This window comes from Nipponia nippon, unplaced genomic scaffold (assembly GCF_047370975.1).
Source record: "Nipponia nippon isolate SJK-2023a ecotype South Korea unplaced genomic scaffold, ASM4737097v1 scaffold_11, whole genome shotgun sequence".
NCBI lineage: Eukaryota > Metazoa > Chordata > Aves > Pelecaniformes > Threskiornithidae > Nipponia > Nipponia nippon.
Window position 1 is genome coordinate 25,788,162 of NW_028262302.1, and position 17,673 is coordinate 25,805,834.

The 17,673-nt window shown below is 47.3% G+C and overlaps 2 protein-coding genes and 2 long non-coding RNA genes across 4 annotated transcripts; 3 read left to right on the top strand and 1 right to left on the bottom strand.

Moving 5' to 3' along the window:
• Window positions 1–749: 749 nt before the first annotated feature.
• On the top strand, window positions 750–2,287 carry LOC148056893 (uncharacterized). The gene is made up of 4 exons (XR_015702247.1): window positions 750–932; window positions 1,230–1,309; window positions 1,721–1,958; window positions 2,105–2,287. It is a non-coding gene; the product is annotated as an uncharacterized LOC148056893 (long non-coding RNA).
• Window positions 2,288–2,617: 330 nt separating this feature from the next.
• Window positions 2,618–7,141, top strand: LOC104009687 (uncharacterized). Its single transcript, XR_015702389.1, has 5 exons — window positions 2,618–2,812; window positions 4,001–4,103; window positions 4,225–4,265; window positions 4,790–4,944; window positions 7,016–7,141. It is a non-coding gene; the product is annotated as an uncharacterized LOC104009687 (long non-coding RNA).
• A 519-nt stretch (window positions 7,142–7,660) lies between these two features.
• JKAMP (JNK1/MAPK8 associated membrane protein) lies at window positions 7,661–13,203 on the bottom strand. The gene is made up of 7 exons (XM_087747989.1): window positions 13,110–13,203; window positions 12,809–12,900; window positions 11,248–11,402; window positions 9,970–10,176; window positions 9,335–9,516; window positions 8,538–8,614; window positions 7,661–8,227 (listed from the first exon to the last, which is right to left on the bottom strand). Exons 1-7 carry the CDS (start codon window positions 13,120–13,122, stop codon window positions 8,009–8,011), a joined length of 945 nt encoding a protein of 314 aa, XP_087604115.1. The 5' UTR covers window positions 13,123–13,203; the 3' UTR covers window positions 7,661–8,008.
• A 91-nt stretch (window positions 13,204–13,294) lies between these two features.
• On the top strand, window positions 13,295–16,782 carry L3HYPDH (trans-L-3-hydroxyproline dehydratase). Its single transcript, XM_087747988.1, has 5 exons — window positions 13,295–13,857; window positions 14,089–14,258; window positions 14,591–14,713; window positions 15,599–15,740; window positions 16,283–16,782. The coding sequence occupies exons 1-5, from the start codon at window positions 13,320–13,322 to the stop codon at window positions 16,402–16,404; spliced, it is 1,095 nt and encodes a 364-aa protein (XP_087604114.1). The 5' UTR covers window positions 13,295–13,319; the 3' UTR covers window positions 16,405–16,782.
• The last annotated feature ends 891 nt before the right edge of the window (window positions 16,783–17,673 follow it).

The window sequence follows — 17,673 nt, forward strand, 5'->3', positions numbered from 1 at the left end:
TAATAAAAAAATCCATATTTTTGCCTTTATGTAGAAACAGTTGTCTGTACAAATCCATCATGAGGGAGATATCTAGGCAGTGATAAATAGAACTAAAGCTGAAAAGTTGAACATAAGTCAACAAAGATTTGTAGTAATGAAAAAAGCAACTGTAAACCCAGTTTGTATAAAAAGGCAAATAGCCTGGCAAGGCTTATGATGTATGTTCTCTACTCTTGCTGGTTTTGGTAGGACACAGCTGGAGTACAGTGTCGGGTATCGATCACCTCATTTAAAGGAGGATGTAGATTATTTTGAGATCCAAGAGGAGTTCAGTAAAGATGATTAAAAAAAAAAAATATTGAAGAAATGTGCAGCTTTTCCATTTAAAATAGGTAGATCTAAGAGAAGACATGGCATTAACTACTAAGTAAATAAAAATTCATAGCAAGATGATAAGCTTTTCTCCTTGTCCACTTGTTGAGACAAATAACAGGGAACAGAATAGATTTAACTTAAGAAGAAGTTAGGCCCTAAGAAAGCATTGACAGCACAAATAGTAAAACCCTGGGATCAGTTGTCTGAGACGTGGTATCTCTACCATTAGGGTTTTTAAGGACAAATCAAACATCTGTCATCTGTACTTAGGTCTAATTGATTCTGCTGCAGAGCAGAGAGATGGACTAAGATGACCTCTTGAGATCACTTCCAGTATTCTTTTCTCTGTTGTTTTTTTTCCTCTGGATATGTTGAGTTATTAATGCATTAAATGCTGCTTTGATAGATTATTGATTAATATTTAGTTTCATTAAAAAATGACGTCAAAACTGCAACTGAAAATCTACTTTAAAAAGAACAAGAATTCAACATAAGCAGGCTAACCTTGGAAGAAACCCAGAGAGAAACAGAACAGAAGTATACAAAATATGAAGAACTGAGGAAATAATTTTTAGGTAAGAATTAAGTAGCTCGTCTACATAGTGGGGCTTTCTCTTGCTGTTTCCAAAAATGGCATGCCATAGCCCTTTGTCTGCCTATGGGTCAGGTGAAGTATGAAACACATATAAATTGAGCTTTTTGCAACAACTGGAATCTGTAGACATGGCCATAACACAAATATAAAGCAATTTTTAAAAAATGCCAGACCAATTAAACAAGTCACTTACTGATAGAACCTATTTTTATTTGTAACAGCTTAACTCTAATGTTCAGTCATTACACTGTCTAAAAACCCTTTCTCTGCTTTGTAGAAAAGGAAGATGAAGAGGTACGAGTCAAAAGAGCCATTCAGCAGTCAATCAAAACTACTGGGAAGCTCAAGGAGGACATGGTAATAACTTAAAACTTCACTATACTACTTCTGCAAAGTTTCCACCACCAGCTTTATTTCCTCCCAGTAAAGACCAGGCACCCGTAGAGACTGGGACTGGGGGAGACAGGCTGGGGCTGGGGACATACCTTCCTCTCTGTTGCTGAGCATCCCCATCTGGGGGATGCCTCAGACCCCAGCTCAGCCTGTAACCCAGCATTTATATCAAGCTGCCCTTGTGCTTGATTTTGCATCCCTTAGGCACGTGAGCAAGTCCAAAAGAAGCTGGTGAACTAAGGGCATTGTGAACCTGCTTCTATTCAGATGCTTGCTACTGCTAGGGCAGGAATTTCTGCCACTTCAGTAACTCATATTTGAAAAATCTTTCTGTACCTTTGCCTCTTTACTTGTATTTCTCTTTTCTGACTTCAGGCATTCAATCAGCACCAGTGTGAGGAGAGAGAGAGACTTGTATGGCTGTGGGATAGTTGCAGCGGCTCAAAATATCAGAGGCACGGGGCACCTACTGCTCCCAGGGAGAGTGTCCCTGCAGAGCTCGCGCAGTGACTCTGCCTGACAGCCGCCCCCAGACCTGCTACAGCTGATGAGCCCGAGTATGGTAGCCACAGTGCATGTTAGACCTGCTGTGCCCGCGCTGGCCATTTCTCGGGTGCGTACACAACCAGTCCCAGTGTGTACTGGGGCCATTTGCTTACAGCTGCTGGGCTTCAGGCAGCCTGGCCAGAGCATGCTTCAGCTGGGCTATACATCCCAGGCAAACAATCAGGTTGCTTTTGCTTTCTCTTTCTCTGCCAGAACAAAACTTCTAGGTGGAAGAGGAACACTGTCATACCTTCTGCTGTTAATAGGAAGAATTAAAGTGTCTTTAGTTACTGAGAAGCACAAGACAAGCTCAATAAACTACATAACGGCTGGTCAGATTGCAGGATTCGTGCCCCAGTGGTCTGGTAATGGGCAAAGCTCTCTGATGAGCTCCACAGAAGCCACATCAACACAGAAATTATTTCTGTTCAGAAGAGGGAGACCTGTTTCTCCAATCCTATCGGAATAGGAATAGCACAACAGCACAGTTGTGTACACCTGAGCCGCCAGTGACAGGAGTGATGCTCCTGTCACTGGGTGACGCCGCAGCAGGAAGGTCTATTCATGTCAGAGCTGGGTCCTTTCTTGTGGACCATAAGCAATCGCTTCCCCACTCTGTATCTCTTCCTCTTTGTTGGTGAGAGGGCATAAACACCTGTCTCAGATGGTACTTTGAAATTTTTAAATGAAAGCTGCCAGATAACAAAAACTGGTTTTGCTTTATTTAATTACAAAAATTGTATATAAAGGTCAGTGAGCACTGAAGAGTTTGTTACTAACAGCTGGAGCTGAGGAACGAATTGCGGATCAAATGTGATGCTGAAAAATCATACAGAGAATATGAAGCTGCTAGAACGAGACATCTACAAGATCAACAGGAAACTCGACATTGTGAACACCGAGAGCTGCGGGTTCAAATTAGTGAGTATATTGAAGCTTGACAGTGTTCCTTCTCAGTGTGAAGTTCTCTGTTCCTTTTTCATTTCACAGAGAACTAACTGTGGAGGATGATGAAACATAAACAGCACAGGGCAAACCTGGCCTTTTAAATGAATGTGTGGGGCTGTGTTTAATTTGGAAGAAAACAAAGAGGAATATCCAAGGGCAAGGCATCTCCCCGAAGCATAATCAATACCCTGTATCTGCTGCGTTCAGCCAAGGATTGTAGGAAAAGGCCTTCCTGCCACGTGAAGGGGGCTGAGATGAACGTGAGATGTAGAACAAGCCTGTGCAATTTGGAATATATGCTTTTGAAGAATATTCTGTATACCTTTCAGGCCCCAGGCTATCAGAGTCGTCAAATCTCCTTTCCCGTAAAACACATGAAGTAAAAGTGGTCTTATTGCCAGCTGTTTCCAGGCTGCCATCCGGACCTGAGCCCACGGCTGTGCAGCAGCGTTGGGCTGCATTTCTGAGCCTATCGGAACCCTGTGCACTCTTTGCTGCCTGCAAGCATGGAGCTCTACTCCTGCAAGGGCAGCTGCCTGAATCTGTGTGTGCTAGCACTGCAGCTGCTAGGTACCAGCTACTCTGCAGCTCTATCTGATTATATCCTTATGGAAAAAAAGGTTTCCCTCAGGAAGAACACTCCTGGTTACACCACAAACATCCCTCTCCTTATGTTCAGTTCACTAACAGAAGCTGAGCAGCTCTGATTTTTCTCATGCCTATATTGCACCAGGGAATGCTGTTTATTGTGCCCAACCTGGGCCGCATAAGACATTTCAGCCAAAGCTAGGATGGTACAAGCTGGCTTCTGGGAGGGCTGAGCCAACGTGAATGAATCCATCCTGTTTTGGGGGAGCGAGTGAGGAACAGTTTCCCCGTTCGCGCACGACCTGTGCTGCTCCAGCTGTTCTCAGCCATTTTATCTGCTAGCATAGACGTAGCTGGCTTGGGTTGTTTTTGGCAACTGTTAAAATTCGTTCAACAAGATGAAATGGGTTCTCTTGTTGAAAGAAAGCGTGTCCAGAGGAATACATTAACCTTTCTATCTCCATAAGCGAAAACTCAGCTTGTTCTTCCTGATCTCTCTAGAAACAGTGAAACCATTTGGAAATTGTTTAGAAAACTGTGGCAAGTATTCTGTTGTAATTATTTTTTTCACAGTGCAATGCGTAAATAAGAGAAGATATTTTTGCAATGGATTCTGAAGCAGAAAACCACAAGTCAACAACAGTCAAAATCCCGAATGACCTAGCAGAGCTTGATGGTAACATTAATAATGATTTCAAAACAAAAAAGTGACTTTTTTTTTAAGAATATCTTTCAGTCCTTATGTCTTTTTTTTGGCACAGCAAACTACTGCATTTTAACTGTTGACTCTGTTGTAGATCTTCTGAAGGGGTGGTCAGAGGAGAGCTTTATTCAGAAGGTGAATTTCAATTTTCTATCATACTGTTTTGCATAAATATAGTTCAGTCACCATGTAAAGAATAAAATCTCATATTGCAAATAAAGCACTACAGTTCTTGAAGTCAAGCAGGGGCAAAGTATTAAACCTATATTTTCCAGCACTGTATAAAAGTCCTGGCTATAAAAATTTTTCCCAGTATTGTTCCTTTTGCTGGTCTTATATTCAATCCTTAAACCTGTGCAGTCTCCCTCTAGTAACAGGGAGACAGTTATTGGTCTGCCTAATAACGCTGTTGCTGTTCTACATTCAGCTCATCAGCCTTGTAATATTTTTCCAGTTGGGGATAGCCTTCATTTTGAACGGGAATGAAACCAAACTGTCATGTCAGAAAGTTTTTCACCAGTTATTCTATTCGAAAGACTAACTTTGGTTTTTTATGCAAGTATTGGGTAGTTAATGAAAACTTTCAGGAGAGCTACAGGTCTCAAGAGGTGGGAAAACAAGATAAACAAAACAAGTTTCTTAACTCTGTGTCATTACAGGAATTTCTGGAGAACGAGCAGGAAATACTGAGCACAGTGACAGCTCTAACAAATTCATCAAGAGGAAAAGATTGGTGATATTAATAACAGGCTACAAAATAAGCTGGAAGGACTGACTTCTCTGACAAAAAAAAAAACTAGAATGGATGATCACTGTAAGATACACTAAACTTTTTCTTTTCCACCCTTTTTTTCTTTTTTTAAAAATCCAAGAATATGTTAATTCTTAGCAGTTTGTGATAAAATGCAAATAGTACAGCCATGTTCTATCTGATCACTCTGCTGCAGATTGAGACCTAGCAGTATATTTATTAGAACAACTAGGCGTGCTTTATAACTCAGCCTGGATAATATTATCTTTAATTTCCACTTTCTAAAGGCTTGTGATAATAACAGCGAGGGAGCTGTAAAATAGTCTGAGCGGCGCCGATCTTTCCAGAACTATATGTTTGCTTTTCCACAAAGGCTAAATAAAACTAACAGACCCCCCAACTCCCACAGCTTGTGGTTGCATGGTTATCACTGTAGAACTATATGGTTAGTTAATATTTATATTCTCTAGAACTTTACATGTGGGCAATTTGTACTGCTGTTTCCATTTAAATGAACAATATTCTATATTCTTGTCTTGGGGAGGAGTGATGCTACACAGGGGCCCTAGGTGCATACAAATCTCTTGCTCCAGGGCCTCCTTTTAACTCGAACCTATAGATACCTGCTCTGCTTGTTGGTTCACAGAGGTCTCATTTGTAATGAGGCACAGGTTTGGTCACTGTATGACCAGTCTTGTTACAGAATGTGTTTTTTATACATATTAAAGCTAACAGGCCATGGTACACAGGCTGCTTTGAAATCGTTGGGTCTGGGTAATGTGAGAGGAAACCAGGGAGAGGAAAGATGAATTTTTAGAGGAAGGGAATGTCCCTGGAAGGAAGTCAGGCAGAGGGGGGAGGGATGGTGAATATACAGCAGAAGAGAAGCCTGCTTCGTCTGAAGGCCAGCACCAGTATTATTTTCTGTGTCAATTGTGCAGGGCAGGTTTCTTCACAAGAAGCCTGCGCAAAAACATTGCTTAGTCATTCAAAACTGCAGGTATTATTTTAGCTGCGTCTACCTAACTCTTTGGCTGCCATTACATTTTTTTTTTATATGCTAGTTACTTTTCTTTTTAAAAAACGAGATATAGCCCAACATTTAAACCCAATACATATAGCCCATACATGGAAATGCACATCAAGGTGTACAGTCCTCAGTACTGCACCTTTGCAAATGGCTTTTCCTGTGCGGTGCTGCACCGGCCGCTCGCATGCCTGCTGCGCGTGTACTGATGTGACAGCTGCGCAAATGTAGATACAAAACTGTGTTTACGACATTTTGAAGATGATTATACCTATGACTCAGTTATGGAAATGGTATTTTAACACATGAGTTTTAAAACTATACTGTTAGAACTGTCCTCTAAATTTGTGTATCTGCAAATTACATTTTGTACATAGCAGTATAGACAGAATTTATTTGATTTCCTTAAGGAGATCAGTTACTTCCTTAATCCCTAAATAAATTGCAGAAGCACGCAAGACCTAGTTTGTTTGCACACTGTTTTTAGAAGCAGTAAACCTGTCAATTGGCATTTCACAGAAAAAAAGCTATCAGGAAAGGCATATCAGATGTAATGAAATCAAATCTTCTGTGGAGAAAGGGAAGAGCGACATCTCGAGGCAGCCTGGCCGAGACGACACCCCTCAAAGCCCTTAGCAATGTTGATAGGTAATAGAATAAAAAAAGCATTACTGTCACACTTAAATATAGAAATATACACTGTTATTTGCACTGCTACAGCCAACGATCCATATGGTAGGAAAAGTTTAAGCTGAGATCTTCCTGTTACTCTTCCCTCTGCATTTAGACCTTCAGCACTGCTCTGCGTCTTCTTCTAGACCCTCTATAGCGCTGAGTTACTGGTGACTAACATACAGGATAGATGCTTTGGGTATCTTCCTGCACAACACAGAGAGAAGACTGGAGTCTGTCAGTGGATATTTGGCTTCAGCAAGGCCAAAACGTCACTTCTGAGCAGCTTCAGAGGTTTTAGCAGTTCTTATTGAGGTGTTCACATAAAGATGTTGATGCATATAGAGCAGAGGTAATCTTTAAGGAGATATCTCTTTAAGGAGACAAGGAATCTCCAGTTCTTTGTATTAAATCTGTGCTGGTTTTGTACTTCAGTCATTCCAGCAGTTCCTGTCATCGCAATGGTGAATTTGCATAAAGAGCCGCTCCTGTCTCAGCTGCTAAACTCCACGCCTGTCTGACCGCTGCTGTTGCTGCAGTACGGGCACAGCTGCGGCCGCGCAGCAAGAGATGCGAGCTGTGGGCACCGCTGATAAACGGATGAAACAGGCACGAAGCGCGCTCACAGGAGGAAGCCAAGGCGACTGTGCTGAAAGGCGCAGAGAAGGCTTCACCCACGCGTAGTTAACAGATGCTTCACAGGCTTACCCGCAGTGAGTGGTTTGCTGACAACTACCAGGAAAAGAAAATCTTTAATCTGATCTTAGATGGAAATTTATAGTCAAGGTATAATGGATTTAGTGGGAAGGATGCTACTGTTTCATCGCCTCCAGGAAGAGGTCTCCATACATGAAGTACACAGAGCATAAACTATAGAGAACTTTACAATGCATTTCCTCTCCTTCTTCCTAGCAGTCAGACTAAAGCATCATGAGGAATAAGTGAGGAGATGCTCAACATATTTTATTTGTTGATGGAAGGAAGATGAAAGTCTGTTGCCACTGGTGGGGGAAAGAAGCTAGAGTATGTGATGAGAAAACCAAGCTCTATGGTATATTCAAGCTCTATTTGTTTTATTGCAAGTCTACTGAAAACCAGGCTCTATTGTTTTATTCAAACAATAGCTAAAATATTGTATTAGGAAATAAACATATACAAGCAAACTGCTGTACTAGAATGTGTCACAAGCTTTTTATACAGATTCACAGTGATAAATAGATACAAAGACATTCCCTTCGATCTATACCAGATACTTACAAAGAATACAAAGTGCAGCTTTTTAATATTATACAGTCTCCCTCAGAGGTGTTTCACCTAGAAGGCTTGTACATAAACAACTTCTTTTAAAACAGAAGTTTCCAAAGTGTAACAAGCACTAAAATTGCTTAATCCAGACCACTAGGACAGCGTTGTTGGCACGGGCTCCTTTCAATGTCCATTTCCACCTTCTGAGAGTATGCGTGATGGCTCGGTGTACTTCGCTGTCAGTAAGTAGAAGAGGGCAGGGGCAGGTACCAAGGCAAGCAATGGGAGGTCCTGCTCGAGCTTATCCAGTTTGGAAATGGAGATGATTCCATAGGCATGAAGTAACCAGTGGCTGAAGAGGACAACAAGTCTTTTCTTCCTGACAAGAAGATCCTTGAAAGACTTGCAAAACAAACACAGAATCCTGTTAACATTCAGCCCGTTACCTAGCTCCCGATGTTTAAGAGATGTTATAGGTTGTGCACAGAGGCTGTGTGAAGCCTGCTGGGTTTGAGCCCTTCCAGCACATAACAGTTTCTCAGTGCACCACAAGAGGGAAGTCTCGCAGGAGCTTCCTCCAGCTAAGAGAATTCATAAAGGAAGAGGCTTAAACGCAGAATATGCCACTGAGAAAAGGCAAGAGACAGAGTGGTCTCTGCTCGTTTAAGTATTTTATATTATGAGTTTTAACATAGGAAACATGTTTACCTACCTCCACTTCAGAAGCAGACATGTACACAGCCAGCGTGACCAAAGACAACACCAGTATGATGTAAGGGAAGGCATAATCTAAAGGCAAACATTGAACACGTTAGCAGGAAAAAGAATGCATTATATATATTTCAGCAGAGAGTGTTTTTCCACATATAACCATGAGTGTGAAGTAAACTAAGCTATTATAGCCCACCTTTTATCATCACCTCAAACATGCACAGCAGTAAGGGTCAGCCAAGCACAACTATTCAACAGTTCTGTCTTTGGTTTTCAAATTTAGCTTTTGTCAAATATAATGGATGCAAGTATTTCTAGGTGGAGTTACTGTACACTTAAATCACTAATTGAAAAAGGCAGATAATGAGACAAGTAGGCTGAGCGGGGATTTTGTGGCACTTGTCCCCTTCATGTGACAAGTATGCTGGAAGCTAAACCAAAAATAGATGATCTCCCCAAACTTATACTTTAATCCATCTCTGAGATGACGGACAAATGACAGACAAACTCTTCCTTAGCAGAAAGTGGAATTTCCTCTCATACCCTCTCTACTCCCTTTTTGGGAAAGGGACAGTCTCTAGCAGCACTGGCAGAGGCAAAGCAGTGTTGGGCAGGAGCCCGGTTAGGACAGGGCTACTAATGAGCAACCTTCTCAGGTAAGACTCCTCACAATAACCTTAAACAATGTCCTTATTCTCAGAGCAAAAAGAGTGTTATGTCCCTTCCCTCCCTCCCATAAGTCATTTGTTAGCATGTGTTTATAGGTATGTTTATCAGTGTTATTAGGAGAGAACTCACAGAGCAGGCCTCCTCCCACGGCCTGAAGCACAGTGAGGACAGGGAAGAAGTACAGTGCCGCATAAATGCTTTTAAATCGATCAGACTTTCCTAAACCACAGGCAATTTTCTTAACCAGAAGAGGCCGAAGTAGCATCATTAACACAAGACAGAAGGCATAATATATAAACACAATGGTGTACCTGAAAAAAAAAAAAAAAAAGAGAAGAGAAATTCCTTAAAATGTGCAGTTCTTTTTCTCCTGCAGACTCAACTCAGAACCAGCGAATTTGGCGTTAGAGTCAGTCAAGTCTAAAGAATTTACAATCAAAGGATATAAACACAGAACGATAGGCTCTCTTTTCCTAGGGGAAACGGTCAAGATGCAGCAAAAAGGAACAAAAATGAAGTCTTACACTTCATAGCTAAATAGCCTGGACAATGCCACCTTCTTTGGTGACTCAGAAAGTCATTAGGTGTTGCTAAGTGTTTCACGCATAAAACAGCTCAATGCATGAAAAGACTTCAGGGATTGATTCTCATTGGTCCGTGTTATATCTGAACACTTTTTGCAGCTGTGAGAAGAGGCACGGACAGAAACACGCTTGTATAAAAGGAAGGGACAGACAGGAGTACAAAAAAGCCTTTACACTCACAGGGGATAGACTGCTTCGTGAGTGCAGTGCACTGTGGTGATGTAGTCGGGACTTGGATTGTAAAGCATTGTGTACCAGTCCGAAAGCTTCTTCACCTTGCAGGAGCGGATATGCAGAGAGCCGACAGGGTCACTGACGAGCAGCGTAACAATTGCTGCAATGCTGCACTCGAACAAGGCAGTGACATGCTGCAACAACGCGCTGGAGCTGTGGAAGGAGAAAGAGAGATTTACCACTATTTTACTAACACTAGAGGGAATCTAAACGCCGACTGCGAAGTGGAGGTCCGTGCAGTACAGAACCTCCTACAGAGTTAATACTCACCATGACCAAGGATAGGACAACGCTGCTTGAATAAAAAGTTAAGTATTTGAAGCTGAATGCGAAAACTCATTTACAATCTCAGATGATTTAGTGTGTAAAATGTGATTGAACAACATTCTGGCTTCTTAAATGAAAGCTTGCTGTAGCATAAGCATCCTGTCAGGTGAGGGACAGCAACACACTCTGTTGCAGTTTCAAAGAAAGGAGCAGTGAGGATAAGACACCACACGTCTCAGAAGGGATGACATCATTACACATGATATAAGCAAAATATTCAAAGCTGCAAGTCCTTGTTAAAGATGGTATATATTCATATATTAAACTCTCTCAGTCCCCTATGTTTTCAGTGTTTACTCAGAGTCATTACTTCTTCCAGAGTCATTACTTCTTAAAAGTTCCAGCCTAGCAGCTAATGGCCACATGCAGCTGTGGTTTTAAACCCCTGTTTTACAGAACTTCCTTGATGCACCATGCTGACGTAAAGCTGGTGCTATCAGCTATCAGCTGATGCTATCAGCTACGCTATCAGAACCAAAACCCAGCATACATATTCCTAAAGAGAAAACTCAAACCCATTCTCTTGTTGCATGTGAGCAGCACCGCTGATCAGGGCCTCCGCAGGCGGTAGGTCTGGCCCGGGAGAGAGGGGATGACACCACGTGCTGCTCCTGCGAAACCCAGTCCAGCCGAAATTGCCAGATGGACTGGCAGGGCACCACCGCATTAAAGAGGTACAGATCATGTCCTGGGGGCAGTGACTGGCAAGAAGGACCTGCAGGACTCTTACATTGGTAAATAACGCCCCCTCCAGCTGCCCAAAGTGTACGCGCTGCCGTATCAGCTCAACCAACAGCATGAACTGCCGGACAGTTCAATTCAGCATCTCAGATTGATCACTCATGGATGCGAGATTTCCATTTTTAAATAACTTTTTAAAAGGACGGGTATACAAACCTCTTTTTTCCTGAATACCATTCAATAAAGAACCAGTGTAAAACCAGGGGAAGCATGGCCATGAAGCCAAGGTACAGCCAGTCATAGCGGTCTGGAGATCCCATACATTCCCGGCAGATTTTGTTGTCATCGGTTCTTTGACCTCTAGGGCACACCTGCAAAAAGCAGAGCCTGTATTTACAAAGCATTCGAGTACCAATGACAAACCATTGCAGTTCCTGGAAGGACAGCTTGAACTAGTACCAGGGCAAGAAACGTTATCAGGTTTTTAAAGAAATGAAACATAAATCTCAGCAATTTCTCAGCTTACACTGGCCTTGCTCTCTCTGGCCCTCATTTCTTAATATAAACAAAGGTGAAGCGCGTTTAAAAGGCTTCATCCGAGACTCCCTTTTGCTCTCTCGCTGTCACTCCACCTCCCTTTCATCACTACTCTCACTCACCAGGCCGCTCACAATCACTGTACCCCCAAGTTTCTTGCTCCCCATTCATTCTGCCCTCCCTGGATCTTGCTCTCCCTTAGTACTCCACTAAAATCAGTGGGCAGAGCGATTTCAGCACAGCTCTCTGCACCATCCCGTTCTGTTCCAGCTTTCACAGCTCCTCCGCTCAGCTCCGGTTTACCACCAAGCCTTCAGCACCTCCTTTGGGAAATGTTTCACTGAGCAGCTCCTGCTTTCATAGAATCATAGAATCATTAAGGTTGGAAAAGACCCTTAAGATCATCAGGTCCAACCGTTAACCCAGCACTGCCAAGTCCACCACTAAACCATGTCCCTAAGCACCACATCTCCCCGGCTTTTAAATACCTCCAGGGATGGGGACTCAACCACTTCCCTGGGCAGCCTGGGCCAGGGCCTGACAGCCCTTTCAGTGAAGAAGTTTTTCCTGATATCCAACCTAAACTTCTCCTGGTGCAGCTTGAGGCCGTTTCCTCTCGTCCTATCGCTTGTTACTGGGGAGAAGAGACCAACCCCCACCTCACTACAGCCTCCTTTCAGGTAGTTGTAGAGAGCAATAAGGTCTCCCCTCAGCCTCCTCTTCTCCCGGCTAAACAACCCCAGCTCCCTCAGCCGCTCCTCATAAGACTTGTGCTCCAGACCTTTCACCAGCTTTGTTGCCCTTCTTTGGATGCGCTCCAGCACCTCCATGTCCTTCTTGTAGTGAGGAGCCCAAACCTGAACACAGGATTTGAGGTGTGGCCTCACCAGTGCCGAGTACAGGGGCACTATCACCTCCCTGGTCCTGTTGGCCACACTATTCCTGATACAAGCCAGGATGCCATTGGCCCTCGGCCACCTGGGCACACTGCTGGCTCATATTCAGCCGGCTGTCTACCACCACCCCCAGGTCCTTTTCCTCCAGGCAGCTCTCCAGCCACTCCTCCCCCAGCCTGTAGCCTTGCATTTTGGTAAGGGTGCTCTGCCCACCTTTTGCAGCCCTCATCTCCGCCTGCTCCCCAAGCCGCCTCGGGGCTGGGCTGCGGTGCTGCTCACAGCGGGATCCGCATCAGCCTCCGGAGCGGGGCCACCCCCCCTCCCCGTGCCCGTGCCCCGCTTACCCCGCAGTCCCCGTAGGTCTCCACCGAGCCGTTGACAGACAGGACGGTCCTGCCGCAGTACAACCCGAGGCAGGCGGGCTGGATGTCCACAGCTGAGGGGAGAGCGCAGCCCGCGTTACCGCGGCGCTCCGGACCGGACCGGACCGCCCCGCCCGGCCTCGCACCGCCGCTCCCCCGCAGCCGAGAGGCACCGAGCACCACCCCCGGCCCTGCCCAGCCGCTGACAACCCCCCCACTCCCACTCCCACTCCCACTCCTAGCCCCAGCCCGATACGGACGGGCCCGCTGCCCCCGCTGCTACCGGAGTGAAACATCCCGGTAACCCAGCAACAGGCCCTCCAGCTCCGCCAAGCGACTTCCGCAGACGCCACTTCCGCTTCCGACGCGGAGAACGCGCCGACCCCCGCGGAAGGGGGCGTGGTCACATCCGGGACGGGAATGCCCCGCCCGGGGGCGTGGCCTCTTGCGGGGCGTGGCCGGGCGTGGTTCCCGCCCCGCCGTGGCGGGGGCGATGGCGGCGGAGGCCGGCGGCGGCGGCGGTGCGGGCCGGCGGCTGCCGCCGCACTCGCCCTCGGGCCTGGTGCTGCAGACGGTGGAGATGCACACGGGCGGCGAGCCGCTGCGCATCATCCCGCGGCTGGAGGCGGCGGAGGAGGCGGTGGCGGCGGGGGGGCTGTCGCTGCTGTCGCTGCGGCGGGAGGTGGCGGGCAGGCAGGACCACGTGCGGCGGGCGCTGATGCACGAGCCGCGGGGCCACGCCGGCATGTACGGGGCGGTGGTGGTGCGCGGCGGGCCGGCCGCCGCCGACGCCCACCTGGCAGCCCTCTTCCTGCACGGCGCCGGCTACAGCGCCATGTGCGGCCACGCCGTCATGGCCCTCGGCCGCTTCGCCCTCGACTATGGGCTGGTGGCGGCACCCAGCCGCCCCGAGACCGCCGTCCGCCTGCGCTGCCCCTGCGGGCCCGTCACCGCCTTCGTGCCCTGGGACGGCCGCCGCAGCGGCAACCCCGTCCGATTCCACAGCGTGCCTGCCTTTGCTGCTGCCACCGGTGGGGACCGAGCCTGCCGCGCCGGTTTTATGGGGGTTTGGTGGTGGGGGCTGGCAAATCCCTCCCTGATTCCGATGTCCCCCAGAGGCTGGATGAGGCCATAAGGTGTCACATGCCGCTCTCTGGCATGGGAGCACTTATGTCATCGTCCCCGTCCCGCCCTTGCATGCAGCTTGGTTCTTTTGCTCGGCACATTTTCCCCTCCTCACCTCCCTCCCTTCCTCTGCCCAGACTTGGCCATCGACGTCCCTGGTCACGGGAAGGTGGTGGTCGACATCGGCTACGGTGGCACTTTCTATGCCTTTCTCAGCGCTGAGCAGCTGGGCCTCGATGTGTGCTCTTCAAAGACCAGAGACCTCGTTGATGCGGCAAGCGCAGTGACAGAAGCGGTGAAGAAACAGGTATGGCGGAGTGCTGCGGTACCCCGGCGTGTCCCCTTCGGGGTGACTGCACCAGACCAAGATGCTTTATTCCCCTGAGACACTCGGGATGGGAGGGAGTCCCGTGCTTCCAGCCCCGTGGTGAATTTCTTAGTCCTCCAGCCTCACAGGGACATGAGAAGGAGTTTGCTTTCCTGCTGCTGCATCCGCCTCTGTTACTGGAGAAGCAGAGGTGGAAATGCAGCAGTGTGGCCTCGTCCCCTTCCTCTGGTCTCTCAAGGAGGCTGTACTGCACGTCCTGCCGACTGCCCAGCTGCTGCGTGCGGTGGTGAACCTGTCTCTGCTGTTCCCAGTTCAAGCTTCATCACCCTGAAAGCGAAGACCTGGCTTTCCTCTACGGCACCATACTGACAGATGGGAAGGATGCCTTTAGTGAGGAGCCCACCACCAACATCTGTGTGTTTGCGGATGAACAGGTACAGAAACACACGCCACCACCTTTTTCCCTTCTTACATCTTCTGCGGAGCCGAGGGACGGTTCTGTTTCTTCTCATTTTGGGCGGTGATCGTTCCTTCTGCTACAGTGATGTCTCTGAAGAGCTGAGTGTTACTCAACACATGCAGTTGTAGCTCCTAATGACAGAAATACTTCTGCACATCTTAGATGGTGGCATTTTAAAAAGGTTTATTACCCACGCCCCATAGCTAGGAATTTCCCAGGAGTTCAGGGGCTGAGGCAGGATCCCAACAGACATAGTGCATGTTCTTAAAGTCCTAATCTGGGGAACAGCTGCTGGGGATCAACAGAGGAGGAGAGAAAAGAGGGCGTGTGAACTTTTATCCGTGTCTGTGGTGGATAAGGTACCACATAAATAGCAGGGGAAGTTTCAGTTGGACTTCCCAGCAGTGCGGAATGGAACAGATCGCCGTGGAAGCTGGCCAGTGCTGTGTTTTTGGAGGTTTTAAAGACCAGGCTGGCCAGCAGCTCTCACAGTTGGCCTGAAGAGAACTGGTCCTACCTTGACGTGTGAGAATGGGGAAGGTGGCCTCTGCCCCTCTCAGTCCTTTCGCTATGATGCTGGGAAGCTTTCAGGCGCTCCCTAAATAGCCTCAGTATCTCAATATATGAGATCACTCATCCAGTGATGAGTTTGCCAAAGCTGATCACAATCCAAAAGTCCCCCAACCCTGCTTATTTTGTCTTCTCATTTGTGATGTATCCTGATTCTGTACAAACCCCTGGACTAGGTGGATTCCCCCAAGCACAGTATAAAGGTGGCAAAGAGAACTGAGGGCAGCAATTTTGTTTTCTATTAAAACCCAAAATACTAGAGCTGGTTCATCTTTTCTTCTGAATGTAGGTTGACCGAAGTCCCACAGGTTCGGGTGTGACAGCTCGCATCGCCTTGCAGTACCATAAGGGACTCATCCAGCTGAATCAGACCAGAACCTTTCGGAGCAGTACCACAGGGTCCTTGTTCACTGGGAAGGCCGTGCAGGCAAGTGGCTTGTGTTGGACTTTCCCTCTGTCTTGAGGACTGCTGGAAAAGCGCTGTTGGCTTGACTCAGTGGAGAAGCAGAAAAGCCTTTCTGTGCCTGGGGAAGGGCATATGGAAGGAGGGAGGTGCCTGGGGGTCTTGCCTTCCCACGAGCCTCACGCTTCAGGATTTTTTATTAGGGAAGCAAGTAACAGTAAGACCATGTTCTGCTGCGTGGCTTCCCTTCAAATCCTCCCTCAGCCGTCAGGAAGGACTGGGCGCCTCGGCAGCTTGTTGGCCTCCTTTGAGGCAAACCCAGGGTGTGGTGGTGTGGGGGCTCGCGAGCTCAGAGCGGGGGCAGCAGCAGTCGTGCAGGTGTGGAGTTCGTGCAGGCAAAGCGAGGCAGTAAAAGGGCTGCCACACACTTTGGGATGTACCTGGGCAGGGCAGAGCACTCGGTGAGGGGTGACTCTGCCTAAGTGCCAGGTAGCGCTGGCATTTCGTGGGGTTGGGAGAGTGGAGAACCTCCTGTCGCCTCTGTCCTGATCCGAATCCCTCTGCAGGAAGCCAAGTTTGGGGACTACAACGCTGTCATCGTGGAAGTCTCGGGAGAAGCGTTTTACACCGGTACAGCCACCTTCACTGTCGAAGAGGAGGACCCGCTGAAATACGGCTTCTTCTTCAAGTGACCTGAGCCACTGGGCAGTGGCAAAGTCTCGCTGATGGTGCTGTGCTTCTCCTGCCCACGCATTCCTGTTCTGCTTCTCCACACGGCTCGTTGCAATATGCCGGAGCAACAGGAACAGCCTTTGGTGGTGTGACAGCATCTGCCGTGTTTCAAGATAACAGGCCATATTCCCCTGCTGTGATTAGCATATTGGGTGCAATGTGATTAGCATATATAGGCTGCTCTGAGAAGCCATAATCTTTTTCTTCTTTTTTTTCAATAATTACTCACAGAAAATGGAGCTGATCTTGGAGAGCTGTATTCAAATTTATGTGCCTTCTCTACATCTGCAAATTACTAATTTCAAAGCTAGCTTCCTATTAAACGCCAGCTGAAGACACTGCCTTTCTCCTCTTGTTTTCACTCCTGGAGCTCATTTCCAGGACTCTGCCGAGTGTACTGTGGCTGTTGGTTTGGATTCCCTGCTCTTCCTTGATGCCTCCGGCTCAGCCGACCGTGCTGCTCTGTTTCATGTTTCAACTTCCCCAGCTTACCCTGCTCAGGCCTGTCCGGATGCCCCCTTCCTCACTGCGCTCGCTTCACCCCTGCCAGAGCCCTCCTGCGTCCTGGCGCTGGATGCAGGTGCTCAGAACTTCCTACTGTCCCTGCTGCGTGTCCAGGTAATGCTGCTTCCCTAAACCTTCCTCTTTTCCTTATCTTGGACCATTGGCTGCAAATACCCCGTGGTTAACTTTCAACAGGAGTAGCTGTACTCGAAGGTCTGATGCACTGTGACCTTTGATTACAAATTTATTTACTGATGATTTTGTCTCAGGCTGGGGGCAGCTTGTGCAGCAGAGTGCAGTGAATGTGTGCTTTGCCAGGGTCCATCGAGGGAGGGTTGCTGGTGGAAAAAAGAAACGAAGCCTTGGGCTCTAGGCAGGCTTTTGCAGCGGCAGAAGCAGAGCTTCAGACCACTTGCGGGCTGTAATTTTCACCATGTCTCTGGACAAAATGGTGTTCGTTTATTGAAGATGCTCGTGGGAGTGTGCCTTGTTAAAATGAGACATGAACATGAGAATGATGGTCTCCCAGTAGCTCATGGAGCAGAAGGGAGCAAGTCACACTGGAGAGCTTGGAAAAGGCTGGCATAGAAAAGCATGAGAAGAATTTCTTCTGGCAAATTGAAAATTCTAGCTTTGGAACAGGAAGAAACAAAAATCCCCATGTTCAGAGAGCGGCTGCGCTGCCAGCGGAGGTTTTCTAGGCTGGCATTTGGGGCTCTATCTCC